The sequence below is a fragment of the Diabrotica undecimpunctata genome, chromosome 5 (assembly GCF_040954645.1).
Source record: "Diabrotica undecimpunctata isolate CICGRU chromosome 5, icDiaUnde3, whole genome shotgun sequence".
In the NCBI taxonomy this organism is placed as follows: domain Eukaryota; kingdom Metazoa; phylum Arthropoda; class Insecta; order Coleoptera; family Chrysomelidae; genus Diabrotica; species Diabrotica undecimpunctata.
In genome coordinates, this window is record NC_092807.1 from 160261465 (window position 1) to 160278445 (window position 16981).

Sequence of the window (16981 nt, forward strand, 5' to 3'; positions counted from 1 at the left end):
AAGTGGTTGCCTCCGAGAAACCATATGGAGAAACCAATATCTGACCACGGAAAGCAAAATGAAAGTATACAAGACAACAGTAAGACCAATCCTAACATATTCAGCGGAGACCAAATGGGACCAGATAGATTAGCGAACATCTGTAAAAACAACAAGCCGCATAGCAGAAGACCCGTTGAAAGGCCGCCAAGAAGGTGGAAAGATAATGTATAGTCAACAACGACTGAAACAGAATAAGAGACAGACAAACAGGAGTAATCCTAGTCGCAAGAAGAAGAAGAAGAAGAAGAAATCAGTCTTTACCAGGAATTTTAGAAGGGGAAACGTAGTTTAGAATTTAATGAATTTATCGATTGTAATGTTACTGTATATTCTTGTAATGTAATGTAATAAAATTGTACCTGTGTAAGTGACCTACGCTGTCGAGACACGTAAAGCTAAATAATAAAAAAAGATATCTTTGTGGACTGTTTCCTGGTTTATCCACAGCAAAGCTAAGGGAAGGAATATTTGTCGAACTGGACATTAGAAAACTTAAGGACAGCTCCCAACTTTGCGAACAAAATAAAAACCAATAAAAAGGCAGCATGGACATCTTTTAAATTAGTTGTTACCGGTTTTCTAGGTATCAAAAGGGATCCAAACTACAAAACAATCGTCGCAGACATAATTAAAAACTTTAAGAAACTGTAACATGAGCATTAAACTTTATTTTCGCCACTCAGGCCTCGGCAATCCTTGGCGATGTCAGTGAAGAGCAGGCGAAAGATTTCACCAAGACATCAAAGAAATGGAAAGAAAATATTAAGGAAGAAGGAACGTGAGCGTAATATCAGACTACTGCTGGATGATGAAAATATTATAAGGAATTATAAACTTAAGGAAGAGAAATGTAAGTATACTGGAAATTTAATTTAGTACATGAATAATAAATAAATTAAATTTTATAACGTTTTATTATATCCAAAAATGGTTTGCATTTTTTAAATCAGAGCTGGAAAAAACCTAAGAGTGAACTTTAAAAAAATATTTTTTTGCAGACCGATGTTATTTGTAAAAGTTTTAAGAAAAAGAAAAGAATTTTGGTTTAATATGTTGATATTTGAGCAAAGTATGATAGTAAAGTAGACACATAAGAGTTATTACTTACCCACAATTGGTACTAGAGAACCTAAAAACATAAAATAGTATTAGTATTTTTTTTAAATATTTATTTATGCGTTATTTATAATGCACGATTGCTTTACTTGATACTATATGACCAAAGATTTCAATGGTCTTCAACGTCAACATCGCAAACATTAGGCACACTCTCGTCATCCCATATTATCTGACATAGCATCAGCCAACAATATATGATCACAACAGCAAACCTGAGCAATAAGAATACAAAGACTGCAACGCAAACACGGGAATATACTAGCTAAGTATGCATAGATAAAAAACCTCTCACTTATTTTGACACCACGGTTTCTTTTACATTTAAATCACACCTGGAAATAGGAGTACAATCCTGACTTGTGTTTTTGTTCAAATAATAACAAAAATGTATCAAACTTTTCTGGAAACTGGTAATCAAAAAATAGCAGACGAGCTAGACGAGATAACAATAACCCCTAGAAGTTTCACGAAAAGTCCTTTGTAAATTCCCAGTCAACACTGTTCAGTTAGAATTGAAAAAAGTACACAAATACCACGTATTACTTGAATTTACGACCAAGGTTAAATCTCAAAAGAGCCAATTGGACCAAATTCTCCATAGAACTAGATAAATGATTAGATTTAATACATTTCATTAACAAAAACGACAAAATATTTGCTGGTGCTGTAATAAGCACTGCTAAGGCATCCATACCAAGAGGCAACTGCAAGGAATATATTCCTGGATGGACATAGAATAGCCAAAAAATGTACCAAACTTTTCTGGAAACTGGTGATCAAGAAGTAGCAGACGAGCTACTGCACAGCCTAGATGCAGCGAGATAGGAAAGGTACATGGAACCTGTTGAAAGCCGGAATTTCTAAACATCGAGCAGAAATACTTGGACGTTACTAAGAAAATTGGAAAACACTGCTCTCGCGCGAAGACAGCCTATAATTATTGTTAATCCAAACGCCTTTTTTTCACACATAGTAACAAAATTCAGAGCTAAAAGAAAAAGCTCAAACGATTAAGTTCAAATGAAATCTTAAATATCTTAAAGCTAGGGTAACAGAAACAGAATTTTCCCATTCATTCACGTACCAATTTATTTTAAATGCTTTCATGGATCTTATGTTAGGCAAAGCTCTAGATTTCGATGATATCCAGTCAAAGTTTTTAATGATATAAAGGTTTGGTTGTGTCGATTCTTTACAGACATTATAAAAACCGGAATTATCACAAGATTTCTTGCGTCCAAAAATAATTATAAACCTAAAATCAAATAAACCATCCAAAAGACCCATGAGTTACAGACCAATGGCTTTGCTGTCTGCAACATACAAGCTCCAAGAACAGCTAATCTATAACATAGTTAGCACGTGACTCTCCAAGATGATTTCTGTTAAACAAGCTGGATTTAAACCTTATAGGGTTGTACAGGATAAGTCTTATCACTCACCACCTATACCGAGGCAGGAATTTAAAGGAAACTCAAATATTTAGCTGTATTCTTTATTAGTAACTGACTTATTAGTAATCCATGGTATAGTTTGGAGAGAATATATGATATACCAGTTTCTTCGTATAATTCCATACACACTTACTAGACTTATAGATAATATGCTTAATGACACAATGTTACAAAGTCGTTATGGGATCCAAGATCTGCTCTACAAAAACAGTAAAGAACGGGCTACCCAGGGACTAGAGGAACAGGTTTAGAATTAAGACAAAGAATAGTTAAGTTAAGAATTGTGTAGTTAAGTTAACCCATATTTGGTTTGTACTTTTGTATGGAGCAGAAATATGGACATTAAAAGTATCCAGTATGAACGGAATTGAAGCAGTGGACATTTAGGTCCATAGACGGATGCTAAAGATACCTTGAGAATGAGATACCTTTCTATTAGAAATACCTACCTTTTTAAACAAAATTTAACTTTCAATCCTATATTACAAACTAACCGACTATGGTTCATTCATAACAAAAATTCCCCACTATCAACAATTGCCCGTGAAAGCCAAACAGGGCTGTACAGAGGTGTATTATATGATTTTTAAAAATATTTACTATTAAAACTAAGAATGTAAAATTTCTTGAATTTTAACTGTGAGTTTAACTTTCTTCGTTTGGATTTATTTATACAGGGTGAGTCATGAGGAACTTTACATACTTCTACCATATGTAGAGTCCCTCAGGGAACATATCATGTGGCCACTAAAAAATGTCAACTCCTCTTCTTTATTAAATAACAGGGTGATTTGTGTAATTGACCATTTATTTTATTTTACTGTAGTGTTTATACGGCTCATTTGATTTTTTAAATTTTTGCATGATACAGTACACTACTATCAAGCATTCGACTGGTATTAGCTAAACTAAAAAATTCCAGGACTGGCTTTGTCTTGGAAAAATTTAATAAAAGTGCGACAACATTGGCCAGCCAATGTTGTCGCACTTTTATTAAATTTTTAGTGAACGATCAAATCTTACCAAAAATAGAACAACCATAATGAAGTATCAAATTATAAGGTAATTAATTTAAACAAATGTTATAAATTTCAAACATTTTAATTGAAATGATAAACTGAGTCACTGCACAACAAAAAACAGTAACTACTAACAATAACGAAGAACACTTAAAAAAAAAACTAAAAATATGTACATAGTTATGATAAACCCATAAATTAGAACTGGAAAGCATACAATAATCGTAACAAAATAAAAATAATTCAAAATATATTTTCGAAATGGAACCCTGCAGCCTGTACACATTTTTGTTGCCGAATTGTTAATTGACGTATTGAATTACGGATACTCTGGGGATCGTTTCTAATAGTATTACAACAATGTATAATTCTATCAATTAATTGTTGTCGGTTATTAATATTCACTGCGTAAACTAGTTGCTTCAATCGTCCCCAAATATGGTAATCAACGGGATTGAAATCAGGGGATCTTGAAAGCCACGAAATAGGACCTGCACGTCCTATCCACCTGTTGCCATAAACATTATTGAGATGTTGTCTCACTGCCAGTAAAAAGTGTGGGGGTGCCCCATCATGCTGAAAATACTTCCCTCGGATAGCAACGTTCGAGTTGGCAAGCAAATTCGGCAAAATATTTTGTAGAAAGTTCAAATAGACCTGCCCTGTTAAAGGACCATCAAAAAAGTGAGGACCTACTAATTGGTTATTTATGACACCAATCCACACGTTAACCGGAAACCTTAACTGAGAACGACGTTCTCGAATAGCATGAGGATTTTCTTCTGCCCACACATGTGAATTTCGTGAATTATTTATCCCGTCTCTGGTAAATTGGGCTTCATCTGTAAATAGTGTCCTGTATAGCGTTGGTCGATTATTGTTAATCCATCTACAAAATTCCAACCTATCGATCTCATCTCCAGCATGTAGTCGCTGAACCATTTGAATGTGATATGGGTATAGATTATTTTTTATAAGACTCTACTTACTTTTAATTGAGTAAAATTGAGTTCTCGACTTACTTGTCTAGTGCTTATTGTAGGGTTCATAGTAACGGCGTACATAATGTCATCTTCCTGCGCTTCATCTACATGTCGCTCTGTTGTTCTACTAGGAAAAGTGCCATTTTCTCGCAAATAATTAAAAACTGACCTAAATGTTGGATGACTGGGAGTTCGACGATTAGGAAATCTCCTGCGATATTCTCTACTAGCAGCCCTACCATTCCCATTACAGAATCCATAAACAAATATTATGTCTGCATATTCTGTGGTCGAAAACTGATGTGGCATTTTGAACGAAAATAACAAAAGCTCTACCAAAACTAACACAATGTACTTAACGTAGATATGACAAAAGAAATATGTATTCTTGTACACATAAATAAGAATTGATAATGGCAATAATGACAATGGGTATAAAATATCAAGAAACGTCAAACGGTCAACGCCAACCTTCATTTTAAACTTTTTTAGATTTATTTTTATTTAGTACAGTTGATGCAATGTATTATTATTTGACATAAAATTTTAATCATTTACAATCAGCAAAAACTAACACATACAAGAGGTTTGACTTTTTAATCAATTTAATTTATTATATATCGAAAATAATGCCCCAATACGATCTATGAGTAAAAATTTAAAATTGAAAAACAATTGATTCTATCATAGAGATAATACAAAGTGACAGTAAAGATGTTAATTTTCTACGTATTAGATTATGTTGTAGGAACTCATGTTAATTAAAATGTTTGAAATTTATAACATTTGTTTAAATTAATACCTTATAATTTGATACTTCATTATGCTTGTTCTATTTTTGGTAAGATTTGATCGTTCACTAAAAATTTAATAAAAGTGCGACAACATTGTCGCATATGTCGTTTTCATTGGCTATTTATGTAGTTTAAAAATCACTTATTGCATTTTAAAAAAAAATTATACAGGGTGTAATATTTAATACGAATCCCTAAATTAATTTTTCCAAAGCCAGTACTGGAATTTTTTAGTTTAGCTAATACCAGTCGAATGCTTGATAGTAGTGTACTGTATCATGCAAAAATAAAAAAAATCAAATGAGCCGTATAAACACTACAGCAAAATGAAATAAATGGTCAATTACACAAATCACCCTGTTAATTAATAAAGAAGAGGAGTTGATATTTTTTAGTGGCCACATGATATGCTCCCTGAGGGACTCTACATATGGTAGAAGTATGTAAAGTTCCTCATGACTCACCCTGTATAGTTATAGATTCGATATGGATCTATATTGTGTTTTCCAACCTCTACATTTTGGACTCGACTTTTTTTTCATCGTGTTGCACACATTTATTTCATGTAGTTGAAGTAATATTATTTGTTGCATGATTGCATTAAAAGAATATATTTTATGTTTGCAAATTTAAAAGTATCGTTTTTGATTGTTACATAATTTTTCACTTCTTCCCAGATCAATCAGATTGGGCTCACAATGGTGTGGAGGCAGCCGTAAAACTATTTTGTTTTGGCTCTTTGCCATCCAATCAATAATGTATTTGTTATGATTTCCCCTATGTTGCTAAACAATAGTTGCACTTTTAACGCTGAGTCCTCAAAACCTTATTATTTTAATTTCAGCCACGGTTGAAAATCAGCCTTTCCAGAGGCGATAATTGGATTTTTTTTTCATTTTTCTGGAATCATGTAAACCAGTTTTCCAAAGATTTCCCATCTATCTCTTCATGATAGATCCCACTTTTTTGTATTCGAACACCCACAGCGCTTCTGGAACAAACCTATCTTCAGTTCTAATGTTGTAACGAAAATATTTTGCCTACCATAGGGGTATTACTATTAGGGGTAGAAGATGGGGGATAGAAATTCTTGGGGAGAAGATAGGGTAAGCAAAATAAACGCTACTTGTGCGAACGGGCACTCAGGGGTTAGTTGGAGAGCTGGGGTCGTGGATAAGTAAAATACAAGGGGGTTTGGATTGGGGCAACGACAGAAAAATGAAATAAAGGGTCATAAATCTCTTGGGACAAACAAAAACAAAACGAAACAGGAAACACCTCAAGAAATTTAATATAGGGCGCCACTTGAGGTGCCTAATTATACCTATTACAACCAGCTAGTTGTAACTGGAGATATAATTATCAGAAATAAAAAACATATCTTTTTCAAATAAAACTCAAAAAGAAAGGGTTTGTTAAAAAAAATAAACAAAATGTTGAAAAACAAAAATTTAACATTTATTTTTGTGTCACCACAAACAGTTACAAAACATAGAGAACATAAAAACACTATATTAATAGTCACAATTAAAAAAAAAATACAGAAAAAACTTACAATTGTTAATGGGCGATAATTTGTAGCAGAAATAAATTATTACAAATCAAAAAAATATCTTTTTAAGTGAAACTATGCATAGTGGTTAACCTTCTTTAAAAAACAAAAACAAAATCTCAAATATGATTAGGTATTTACCAAATATCAAAAATAGTGCTAACTGTCATATGTTAATACTAAATCTTAAAACTGAGAACAATTAAAATGACAGCAAACTAGGCCTCGCCCTAACATCTACAATTTTAGTTATTACAATTTCTTAAACTTTTATGAAAGCAATTATTATTAGAAAATGTTTATTTTTCTTTTAAAAGTTCAAACAAAAAAATTACCTGGGTTTCACTAAAATTTCTGGGGTTAGGAACTTCACTTACACTGGAGATTTACTGCCACCCAAAAAACTGCATCTATAGTCTGTAACGACGAGACGATGACCAAGGACAAACAAAATTGAGGCTAAAAGTTGGCAGTGGACACAAACTTCGAAAATCTGCTTCTTTAAAATACTGGAACCATGTGGGTATTTTTCAAATTTGTTGGAAACGCCGCAAATCTCTTAGATTCAAATCTTTTTTTTTAACAAATTTGCCGGCTTCTTCAAACCACACACACCGACTTCTGCTCTCCATGTCCAATCTTTTCAACCTCATTTTAACTTCACATACAACTGCTACTATACTATACATTTTCCGGTGAAAAAAGGCGAAAAACACAAAACATTACGAATTTGAAGGAAAATTCGGACTCCAATAAAACTAAAGACGCCTTTAACAGCGACCAGCCTTACTGAGAGTGACGAAATTATCTTAAAAAATTGATGGCATAAACTAGAATAAGCAAAACGCCAACATAAACAAAACACAACGAAAATTAAGACGTAGATTAATTTAAAAACGCAATATCGGGCGGTTTGAACAAAGAAATATCGAAGAATTTGCGCCTGTGACATAAATAAACAATAAAATGATTCATGATCGACGGCGGCGACCTAAAAAGACGAAAGATTATAAATTGAAGGATACGAACTAAGAAATATTGAAAAAATTCATTCTTCGTTATTATAATGCATATATAAGGAGATTTCAATTAACACATATACGAGGGGATTCCAATAAATTTCAAATGCTACAATGTGATAAATTATTAGTCTCTTTTCTTTTTTTTTCTTTCCGTTTTTTAAATTAACTTATAATATAAACCAAGGCGCTATAATTTAAATATAATCAGAGTTAGCAGTTTGGACCTATAAAATGACAAGCATTCTCACTCAAGGCGACAAATTATATTTAATAGTCTCTTGGCAAATGAGAAGTCGAATATCGTCGGAAAATGCGTGCATGCATTTCAGGCCTCAATAATTTGTTTATGTTGGATAATTGAAATATAAATAGAGCATACCTTTAAACTTTTTTAAGTAAAGAAATATTTTACTCACTTCTAAAGTCCGAAACTAATTGGAGAAAATTCTCAGCAAGACGTGCGAATGCAGCTAGAATGAAAAAAAAAAATAATTGCAATACGATATATTGTATGTCATTTCTATATAAAAATTATATAAAGTTGTCTATCTAAAATTTAAATTTAAAGTACCTTTTGTACGTAGGTTGTAGGTAGTGTACAAACAAAATTCAGTCAGAATGTGCAGACGTTATTTAAGCTATTAATCCCTGAGTCATATTATCAATAACAGCGATGAATAGAAATATAAAGGTGTGGACTTACACACTCACACACACAATAGCTTTTACTGACGTAATTGTTTGTGTAGGTGAGGATTTACTAAGAAAGAATCTGCTAATCAGTTTATCCAAATTGGAAATACTATCGATCGATTGAGTCAGACTATCAATCTTTCATAGGCGTCAACATGGTATAATAATCACAAAAATATAATTGGAATAGTATTGAGAATTTTAGAAGCATATTGATTAAATAACCAAAAACATTTGTTCTTAATAATAATATAGTAGTAAATTTTATAAAATAACTGTTTAAGTGTATTACTGCACAAAATAATAATTATAATTAAATAAATAAGACAATTGTACGCCACTGATACAATAATACTTAAAATTTCAATGACAGTTCAGCGTTTGGCGAAATTGTTTACAATGTTGACGCTTTTTTAGAGTAAGAATTTTGATTATGTCTTGATTTCTTACACAATTTGGTTCACAATATATTATATACTAATAAATTGTATTTATAAATAAATATTAAATTTAGCTTAATAGATTAAAACATGAATTATTGTTGTATATTGTGATTGTGCTATTCCAAAAACAACTGAATAGTCTGTAGAAAGCTGATAATAGCTGATAAGAATGTTTTGAACAAGAAATAATGACGGGACTTTTTTACTATTAAATGCTCTAAAAGAAGTAAGTTAAAGAATTCAGAATATATAATTTTGTATTAAAATATTTTCCTAAGTTTTTTAGTGTGTTGCAATAGTCTTAAAACTAAGTGTATCCATTGTTAATAATATTTCTCAAGCTGCTAAAAATAATGAACTTTTAAAATCATTTTCTAAAAAATGGTACTACAAAAAGACAATCTAATACAGAAGATTTGAAGAGTTGAATGTCAGTGGTATTCGTGATGTTATTTACGACATGTACAAAACAAGTAAAAACTTTGACAATTTAGCAAATGTAGACAGAATGATTGTTCATAAAGAGTGTTTATTAAATCATAGTGTTTTCTTTGTAGAAGAACATGTAGCTTTAAAATTATTAAGAGACAACTTGGTTAAGAAGTAGATGTTCGATGGTTCCATTACATCATTATGGAGATTATTAAACGAATTGGATTTCAGATGAAAAAGAGTTATGGCAATGCCTAATATTGCAGTAAAAAGAACTTTATTTTAAGAAATTAATTATATTACAGAGATATTTTTGTATAAGTTTTTTTTATGAAATATGGATGGAAAAATATGTCGTTAATGGCAAAATAAAGATAAAAGAAGTGTCAAAACTACAAAAACAGATGGTAGAATGTTAGTCACATTAGTCAATTCGATAATTATACATTATTATTATTAGCATTGGGTTTATTAAGTTTATAAAATCTTTCAGTTGTTTTTACTCATTTTCCAATAATTAAAAAGCCAAAAATTCCTCATTTATTAACTATTCTGATGTTTTGGCAACGCTGTGGGGTTCTGACGTCGTAAATCTTGAATGACGTGCACTCATTTTTATATAAAAATGTTTATATAACACATGTCATATTACGCTAAAATATTACTATTATAGGTTAATATATTTTAAGTAAAAATTCAAATAAGAAATGTATATTTAATTACTATTTGATAATAAATGATATGCATTACCTGGAATAGGAAGTGACCAAAACTGTTTAACAATGACTTCGAGTTGGGAATTAATTTGGTCTATGATCCCAAAACCGAACTTAATTGCATCCTCTAAAAAATATTGGAAATTTATAAAAAAAAAATAGTTAAATAAATATGTTAATTTTTTTATTATATTCGTGTTTCCTACATTTATTATGAGTAACAAAAAAAATCTTCTTTTTCTTTAAGTGCCATCTCCGCGACGAAGGTTGGCAATCATCATGGCTATTCTGACCTTCGAGGCAGCTGCTTTCTGTCTATTCTCCTTAACACTTCTGTATTCATGAATTGTCTCCTTAACACTTATTTATATCACCCCGGAAATGATAAAATTCATGGGTATAGAGGGAGTGGACAGCATGAAAGAACTAATAAATGATATCATAAAGAGAGCAGAAATACCACAGGACTGGAAGAAAGACATTATACTACCAATACACAAAATGGGCAACAAGAGAAGTTGTAATAATTACCGAGGTATTACTATATCAAGTATTCCTGGGAAGGTATTCGCAAGAATAATAGAAACAAGAATAAAAACCCAAATAGAACCAACTATGGAAGATTGGATATGGATTCAGGAAGGACAGAAGCACACAAGACCACATATTCACAATAAGACAAATAAGTGAGAAAGTAATCAATAAAAATAGAGAAATACATATATGCTTTATTGAACTGGAAAAGGCGTTTGACAGAATACAAAGAAAGGACGTATGGAGGACATTAAAGGAAAGAGGAGTTGACAGGATAACAATTGATGTCATAAAGGATATGTACAATAATAATACAAATACGGTGAGAACCAACAACGAGGAATCCGAAGAATTTACTACAAGTCAAGGCGTCAAACAGGGATACGTGTTGAGCCCACTGCTGTTCTCAGTGGTACTGGATGTGCAATAAAAAAAGCCAAGAGAAGAATGAGAAAACTAACATTGGGATACTGGCAAATGAAACAGACTCAACTATCAGAGCTTCTATTTGCAGACGACATGGTTTTGATAGCAGAAAACAGAGAAGACCTACAGAACAACCTTGAAATCCTAGAAGAAAAACTGTCCAGCATAAATATGAAAATCAATACAGAGAAAACAAAAACAATGATAATTTCAAATAAGAGAAAGACACACGCAATACAATTAAACGGAAAACAACTAGAACACGTGGAACATTTTAAATACCTAGGAGCAATAATTGAATCAAACGGTAAACAAGACATGGAAATAAATGAGAGAATGGGACGAACAGGAAGCTTATTTAACACTATGAAAACAACATTTTTGGGGAAAAAAGAAATACCGGAGAAGGTAAAAACGGCAGTCGTTAAATCAGTAGTTAGACCTACAATCATCTATAATAGCGAGTCATGGACATTGACTGGGAGACAAAAATCTCGAGTCAATGCTATGGAAATGAGGTTCCTGAGGAAAATAGCAAACAGAAAGAGGACAGACAAAATACGAAACGAAAATCAGACAAAACCTAAAAAAAAACTAGAACAACAGGAATCCTTAACAATCTTTTAAATGTCCACATTTCAAACGCGTTAAGTCGATTTATTGTATTCCGGTTTAATGTCCCTGATTCAGCTTTATAGTAGAGTACACTGTGTACATTCTGAGGGCCAATGTCAGATCTTTGCTGCATAAAATCTTTTTTATTTTCACGAAGTTGGCACGTGCTTTTTCAATTCTGACTCTTATTTCTGCAGTATAATCGTTATTTTCTGTGATTATCGTTCCCAAGTAAGTATATGTTTTTACTCTCTCAATCTGCTCGCCGTCTACGCGTAATATTTCGTTTGTATTGTTGTTTTTGTGTTGTTTTTGCTAATTTGGTTTTTTTGATGTTAAGAGAGAGTCCGTATTCTCCACTTTATCTTAATATTTTGTTCAATATTCTTTCTAAGTATTCCAAGTTGTCGGCTATTATGACTGTATCGTCGGCATACCTAATGTTGTTAATTAAACTTCCGTTCACTTTAATGCCGACTGTCTCATTTAAAACAAAATCTGCTTACAACAAAATGTATCTATTTAATAATTTCAAACAGCCTCGAAGCATGCCTAACGTCGACACTTACTAGCCCGCTGTGTGTTTGTTAATTCTGCAAGGGTGAAAAGCTATTTGTTTATTGCTTGTTGACTCGATTAAAAAAAACATTTCTGCCATTTTTTCAATAGCAAATTGTCAAAATAGGTTTTTACTGGAAGGGACTCTGTGACAAGCTGTATGAGGATATCTGGGGTGAAGAGTATAGGATTACAAGGAAGCTATTTCAGGCAGGAAAATATCGTCCAGTATGTCTTCTTCCTTGCATCGGAAAGTTGTATGAGACAATGCTACGTGCAGGTATCGAGGAGATAATTACGATATCTGGAAGCTTGTCCCCGAGACAGTATGGTTTCTGCCAGGGTAAAAGTAAAGTGGATGCGGGTAGCACGGGGAATTGGGGCTGATCGCCATTGGGTCACCCTAATTCCCTTTGATATTTGAAATGTTTTTAATACATTGCAATGGGATTACGTAATGAGCTCTTTGTAAGCAAAGAACTGCTCTAGGTATCTCAGAAATTTGGTCTCCATGTGGCCCAGTCTGAAGTGGGGCGGTAGAAATAGCAACTTGACTAGTACGTGTGGATAAAACTAGTCTGCTGCGGTAACCATGTGCCTACAGGGCTGTGTCAGCTACCGCTCTGTGGGTGATCACCGGCTGTGTTCCTTTACATGTGCTGGCAGATTCATATTTCTAGGGGCAGAACATTGAAGAGCGAGAGATAAGTGAGATAAAGCTGGTCGAGAGGTTAGTTTCAATCGGCCACTGGCAGCAAGCGCAGGAGGCCACACGTAATGTGGCGAAGTGGTCGAAGTCAATAATTCCGAACCTTCGAAGCTGGGTGGACTGTGGGTATAGGCAGCTAGATTATTATCTGACGAAATGCACACAGTTCATGGCTGCTTCCGTAGCTACCTTTTCAGGTTTAGGAGGGCACAGTCACGGATATTGTGACACACGCGTTGTTAAAGTGTGGGCGTTGGACGGATGAAAGAGAAAAGCTTGAATGTCTAACTGTAGAAGAATATTTGATTTCGTAAGAGAAATGGTGGAGAAAATGATAAGAGATGAGTGATGGTGGACACGGATCAACAAATTTATCAGGGAGGTGCTCGCAACAGAATTTTGTAACGAGCAAGTAGCTTCTCGGTGAGGTTAGGACTGTCGCAGGCCAAAATAAAAGTAAATGAGAGACAAATGATGCGAGAGAATGGCAGCGTCTGTAATGCAGGGCAGCCTCGTTGGTGGTTCGTGTGGGTATGGTTTTTCCGATGAACGTGTGGGAGAAAGAAAGGCAATCGTCTGATAGCAGGGTACTAGGAGAGATATTTTGCCTTAACCAGCCCTTCCATCCAGATGTTTGGAGTGACAGAAAAAAGGTTTTTAGTTGGACTCCGATCGTCTCGGAGAGATTACGGGACGAAGTGAAAAAGATCTAATTTACTCGAGCGTCTTGTCCTGGTACAACTTTGTTAAGGTATTAGAAACCCAACACTACATGTGTGAGTCACAGATTTTGGTTCTTTTCGTTAAAGATTAAAAAAAAAGTTATCTTCTTATATCTATCTTTCATTGCACTCTCTACTTCATGAGTCCATATTTTGGGTCATGTTATTTCCAGATTATTATAAATTCCAGATTACAGTAAAAAATAAAGTTAGCACAATTTTATAAACATAAGATTTTAAAAAACAAAAAAAAGTTGCGTTATAGCTTTCGGTTAATTTATTCCCTTCGTTTCGCAAGAATATAACACTTATAGCTCTAAACATTTCATTTAATATTTAATAACTGTTATTCACAAATTTTTGTTTGCAAGTTAGTTAAAATATCATCTTGCTTACCTATATTGGACATAAACGGTAGTTTAGCTGATATTTGTAAAAAAATATCCATAATCTTGCTAAAAAAATGTACTATTACAGACACAGCATCGTCTATAGTCGATAGAAAGATTATAAAGTTGTTGGTAGATGCTAAAAAAAATTAAAACAGTCAAACAAATAGCTTAAATAAAATTTAAAAGGTTAAAAAGTAAATAAAAAGCATATGATTTAATACAAAGAACCCAGAAGGTGAAAAAGTTAATTAAAATTTATTTTTTTATTATAACGCCATCTACCAACTCGAAAAAATTTCTCAAATAAAAGTTACTTATGTTTTCTATGAGGAATCCAAATCTGTAATAAAAATGGGGTTTACGTTTAAAATTTTAAAATTGCCCCCTTTCCGGATCTAGAGGATGTGTTTAATTGCCGAAACATTCTACCATCTCGCTTCTTTTAAAACATCTTATATATTTGTGGTTTATTCCAAAAAAAAAAAAATAGTAAAATCTTCCTTTAGAAAAACGTACTAGAAAAGAAACTTACTAAGAAAAGTGCTATTCCTGTAGTTAAGAGCGTAGGCGCAAAATTTCCGATCAATGCTTTTTAAATGCATTCATTTTTTTCAAATCCTTAAAAAACTAATAAGTATTTTTGAAAAATTTACATGCAGAATGAAAGAATACATTATTACTGAGGGCCGAAAGTCCCTAAAAACTTCTATAATGTTTATTTTAATAAGTTACAGGGGTAAAAAAAGAGAAAATTTAGTATGATTTTTAATTTCAAATATCTCATTCAAAACAACTTTTTGTTTATTCTAAGGGACTTTCGGCGCTCGGTAATAATTTAATCTTTCATTCTGCGTTTAAATTTTTCAAAAGTATTTGTTATTTTTCTCAGGATTCGAAAAAAATTATTGCATTTAAAAAGCATTTTCCCGAAATTTTGGGCCTACGCTCTTAATAATGTGCATATTTTTAATACCGTTTACTTACCGTTGTAGAAAATTACGGATATGTCTTTGACATAGTCCACAAGTATTTCTGTAAGAAATATCAATAGTTTAGAACAAAAATTATAAAAGTAAATATAAACTATAAACCTCATAATATATTATCGTAAAAAAATTAAATTGAAATACCTGGAATATTGGGTATAGGTGAAAATGATTCAAAAAATTCTTGCCAAATATAAATTGAAGTAGTTGTTGCCATCTCAAATGTTTTTACAACAGCCTTAAACAAGTCTCCTAAAATATAAATTTATCTATGTTAATACTGTAAGAATGATTTTTCCTCCAATTTTTATACAGTAGAATGAAAAAATAGTAATTTAAATCTACAAACCTACTGCAAAAGCCGATATGTCAGGTTTTTTCATAAATGAACCTTTTGGTATCGATATGTAAATAAACAGTAGTGCATAACAAAATCTTATAAGTCTTAGTACTATTAATTTATTAACTTATTATATATTTAGTCGGTCAGATAGACAAGCTGAGCATGCGCTGCTATGCAATGCGCAATTCAATAAAAGCTTAATAAGGATCAAAAGTGTTATTTATAAAATAAATTATAAAGACTGCAATTCAACATATATTGTACAAACACACCAATATCTTTATGGTAGGGTGGTTCATCGCGTCACTAACACGCAAGTACTCCAAACTTTAGACAAAAGATGCGAAATTCTAAATGAGATAAAAACTAGAAAGATGGAATACTTGGGGCACATTGTGAGAGGTGAAACTTTTAAGAAATATCATGCAGGGCAAAATTAAGGGCAAAAGAAGTGTGGGAAGAAGAAAAATATCGTGGCTTCGTAATCTACGTGAATGGTTCGGGTGTAGTTCGATTGAACTTTTTAGGCGCGCTGCTAACAAAGTCGCAGTGGCCATGATGATTTCCAATCTCCGCTAGAAGTGGCACGAGAAGAAGAAGAAGGGTGGTTGCACATAAACACAGTATACAAACAAATAAGTTAAATATTACAGCCTTAGCCAAGCATTATCTAGAAAAAAGATATTCTTTTGATTTCGAAAATGTAGAGATTTTGTAAAAAGAATCAAACTACAACAAAAGTTGCATATTGGAGATGATTCACATAAAAAAGATCAACATCTATCAATAGTAAGTCTGATATAAAAGATCATTCCAATATGTATCATAATTTAATAAATTCAGTTTTTTTAACTGCACTATTGGTAGTGCAATATAGTATATTTAAGATACGACACTGAATTACTCGTATTTTAAAGTCCCTGCCGTATGTATTTTAATGTCATATACCATTTCTGCATTCCATGTAAAACTACCAAATAGTATAGACATGAAAGATATAATTGTCCATTGCGTAATGGTAAATAATTAAAGTGCTTATTGAAAATGTAAATGGCCGAAAAGTTTAATCAATAATTAATTAACTTATACAGAAGTAAAACACTTCACATTTGTATTTAGGTATAAAACATATAATTAAAACATTTTTAAAAAGTGTCGTCAAAATTTATACAGGAGCATAACGTGACGTTTTCTATCTGGATCAGATCATCGTCAGTGCCTTCTTTTGTAATTGAAGCTAACACTAAAATTGTAGCTCTGACATCAATATATGGTTTTACATTGTTTCAAATTTAAATTCTAATGTGACTCTAGGTCGATGACATTGGATAAAAATTTAATAGTTAAAGAGCAACATGTTTCTTTGCTCGACTTGAACACAACAGAAGGCACTGAGGATGATCTAGATCGAAAACCGTTATGCTCCT

General features: G+C 32.4%; 1 protein-coding gene across 1 annotated transcript in view; it reads right to left on the reverse strand.

Moving 5' to 3' along the window:
- The window catches only part of LOC140440870 (uncharacterized), a 45828-nt gene that overhangs the window by 15294 nt on the left and 13553 nt on the right, over nucleotides 1–16981 (reverse strand). Inside the window, exons 6-11 of the mRNA XM_072531230.1 lie at nucleotides 15356–15463; nucleotides 15210–15257; nucleotides 14230–14361; nucleotides 10304–10396; nucleotides 8402–8455; nucleotides 1151–1171 (exon numbers count right to left, since the gene is read on the reverse strand). Of these exons, the coding sequence (XP_072387331.1) occupies nucleotides 1151–1171; nucleotides 8402–8455; nucleotides 10304–10396; nucleotides 14230–14361; nucleotides 15210–15257; nucleotides 15356–15463 (456 nt within the window). The remainder of the gene's footprint in view (nucleotides 1–1150; nucleotides 1172–8401; nucleotides 8456–10303; nucleotides 10397–14229; nucleotides 14362–15209; nucleotides 15258–15355; nucleotides 15464–16981) is intronic.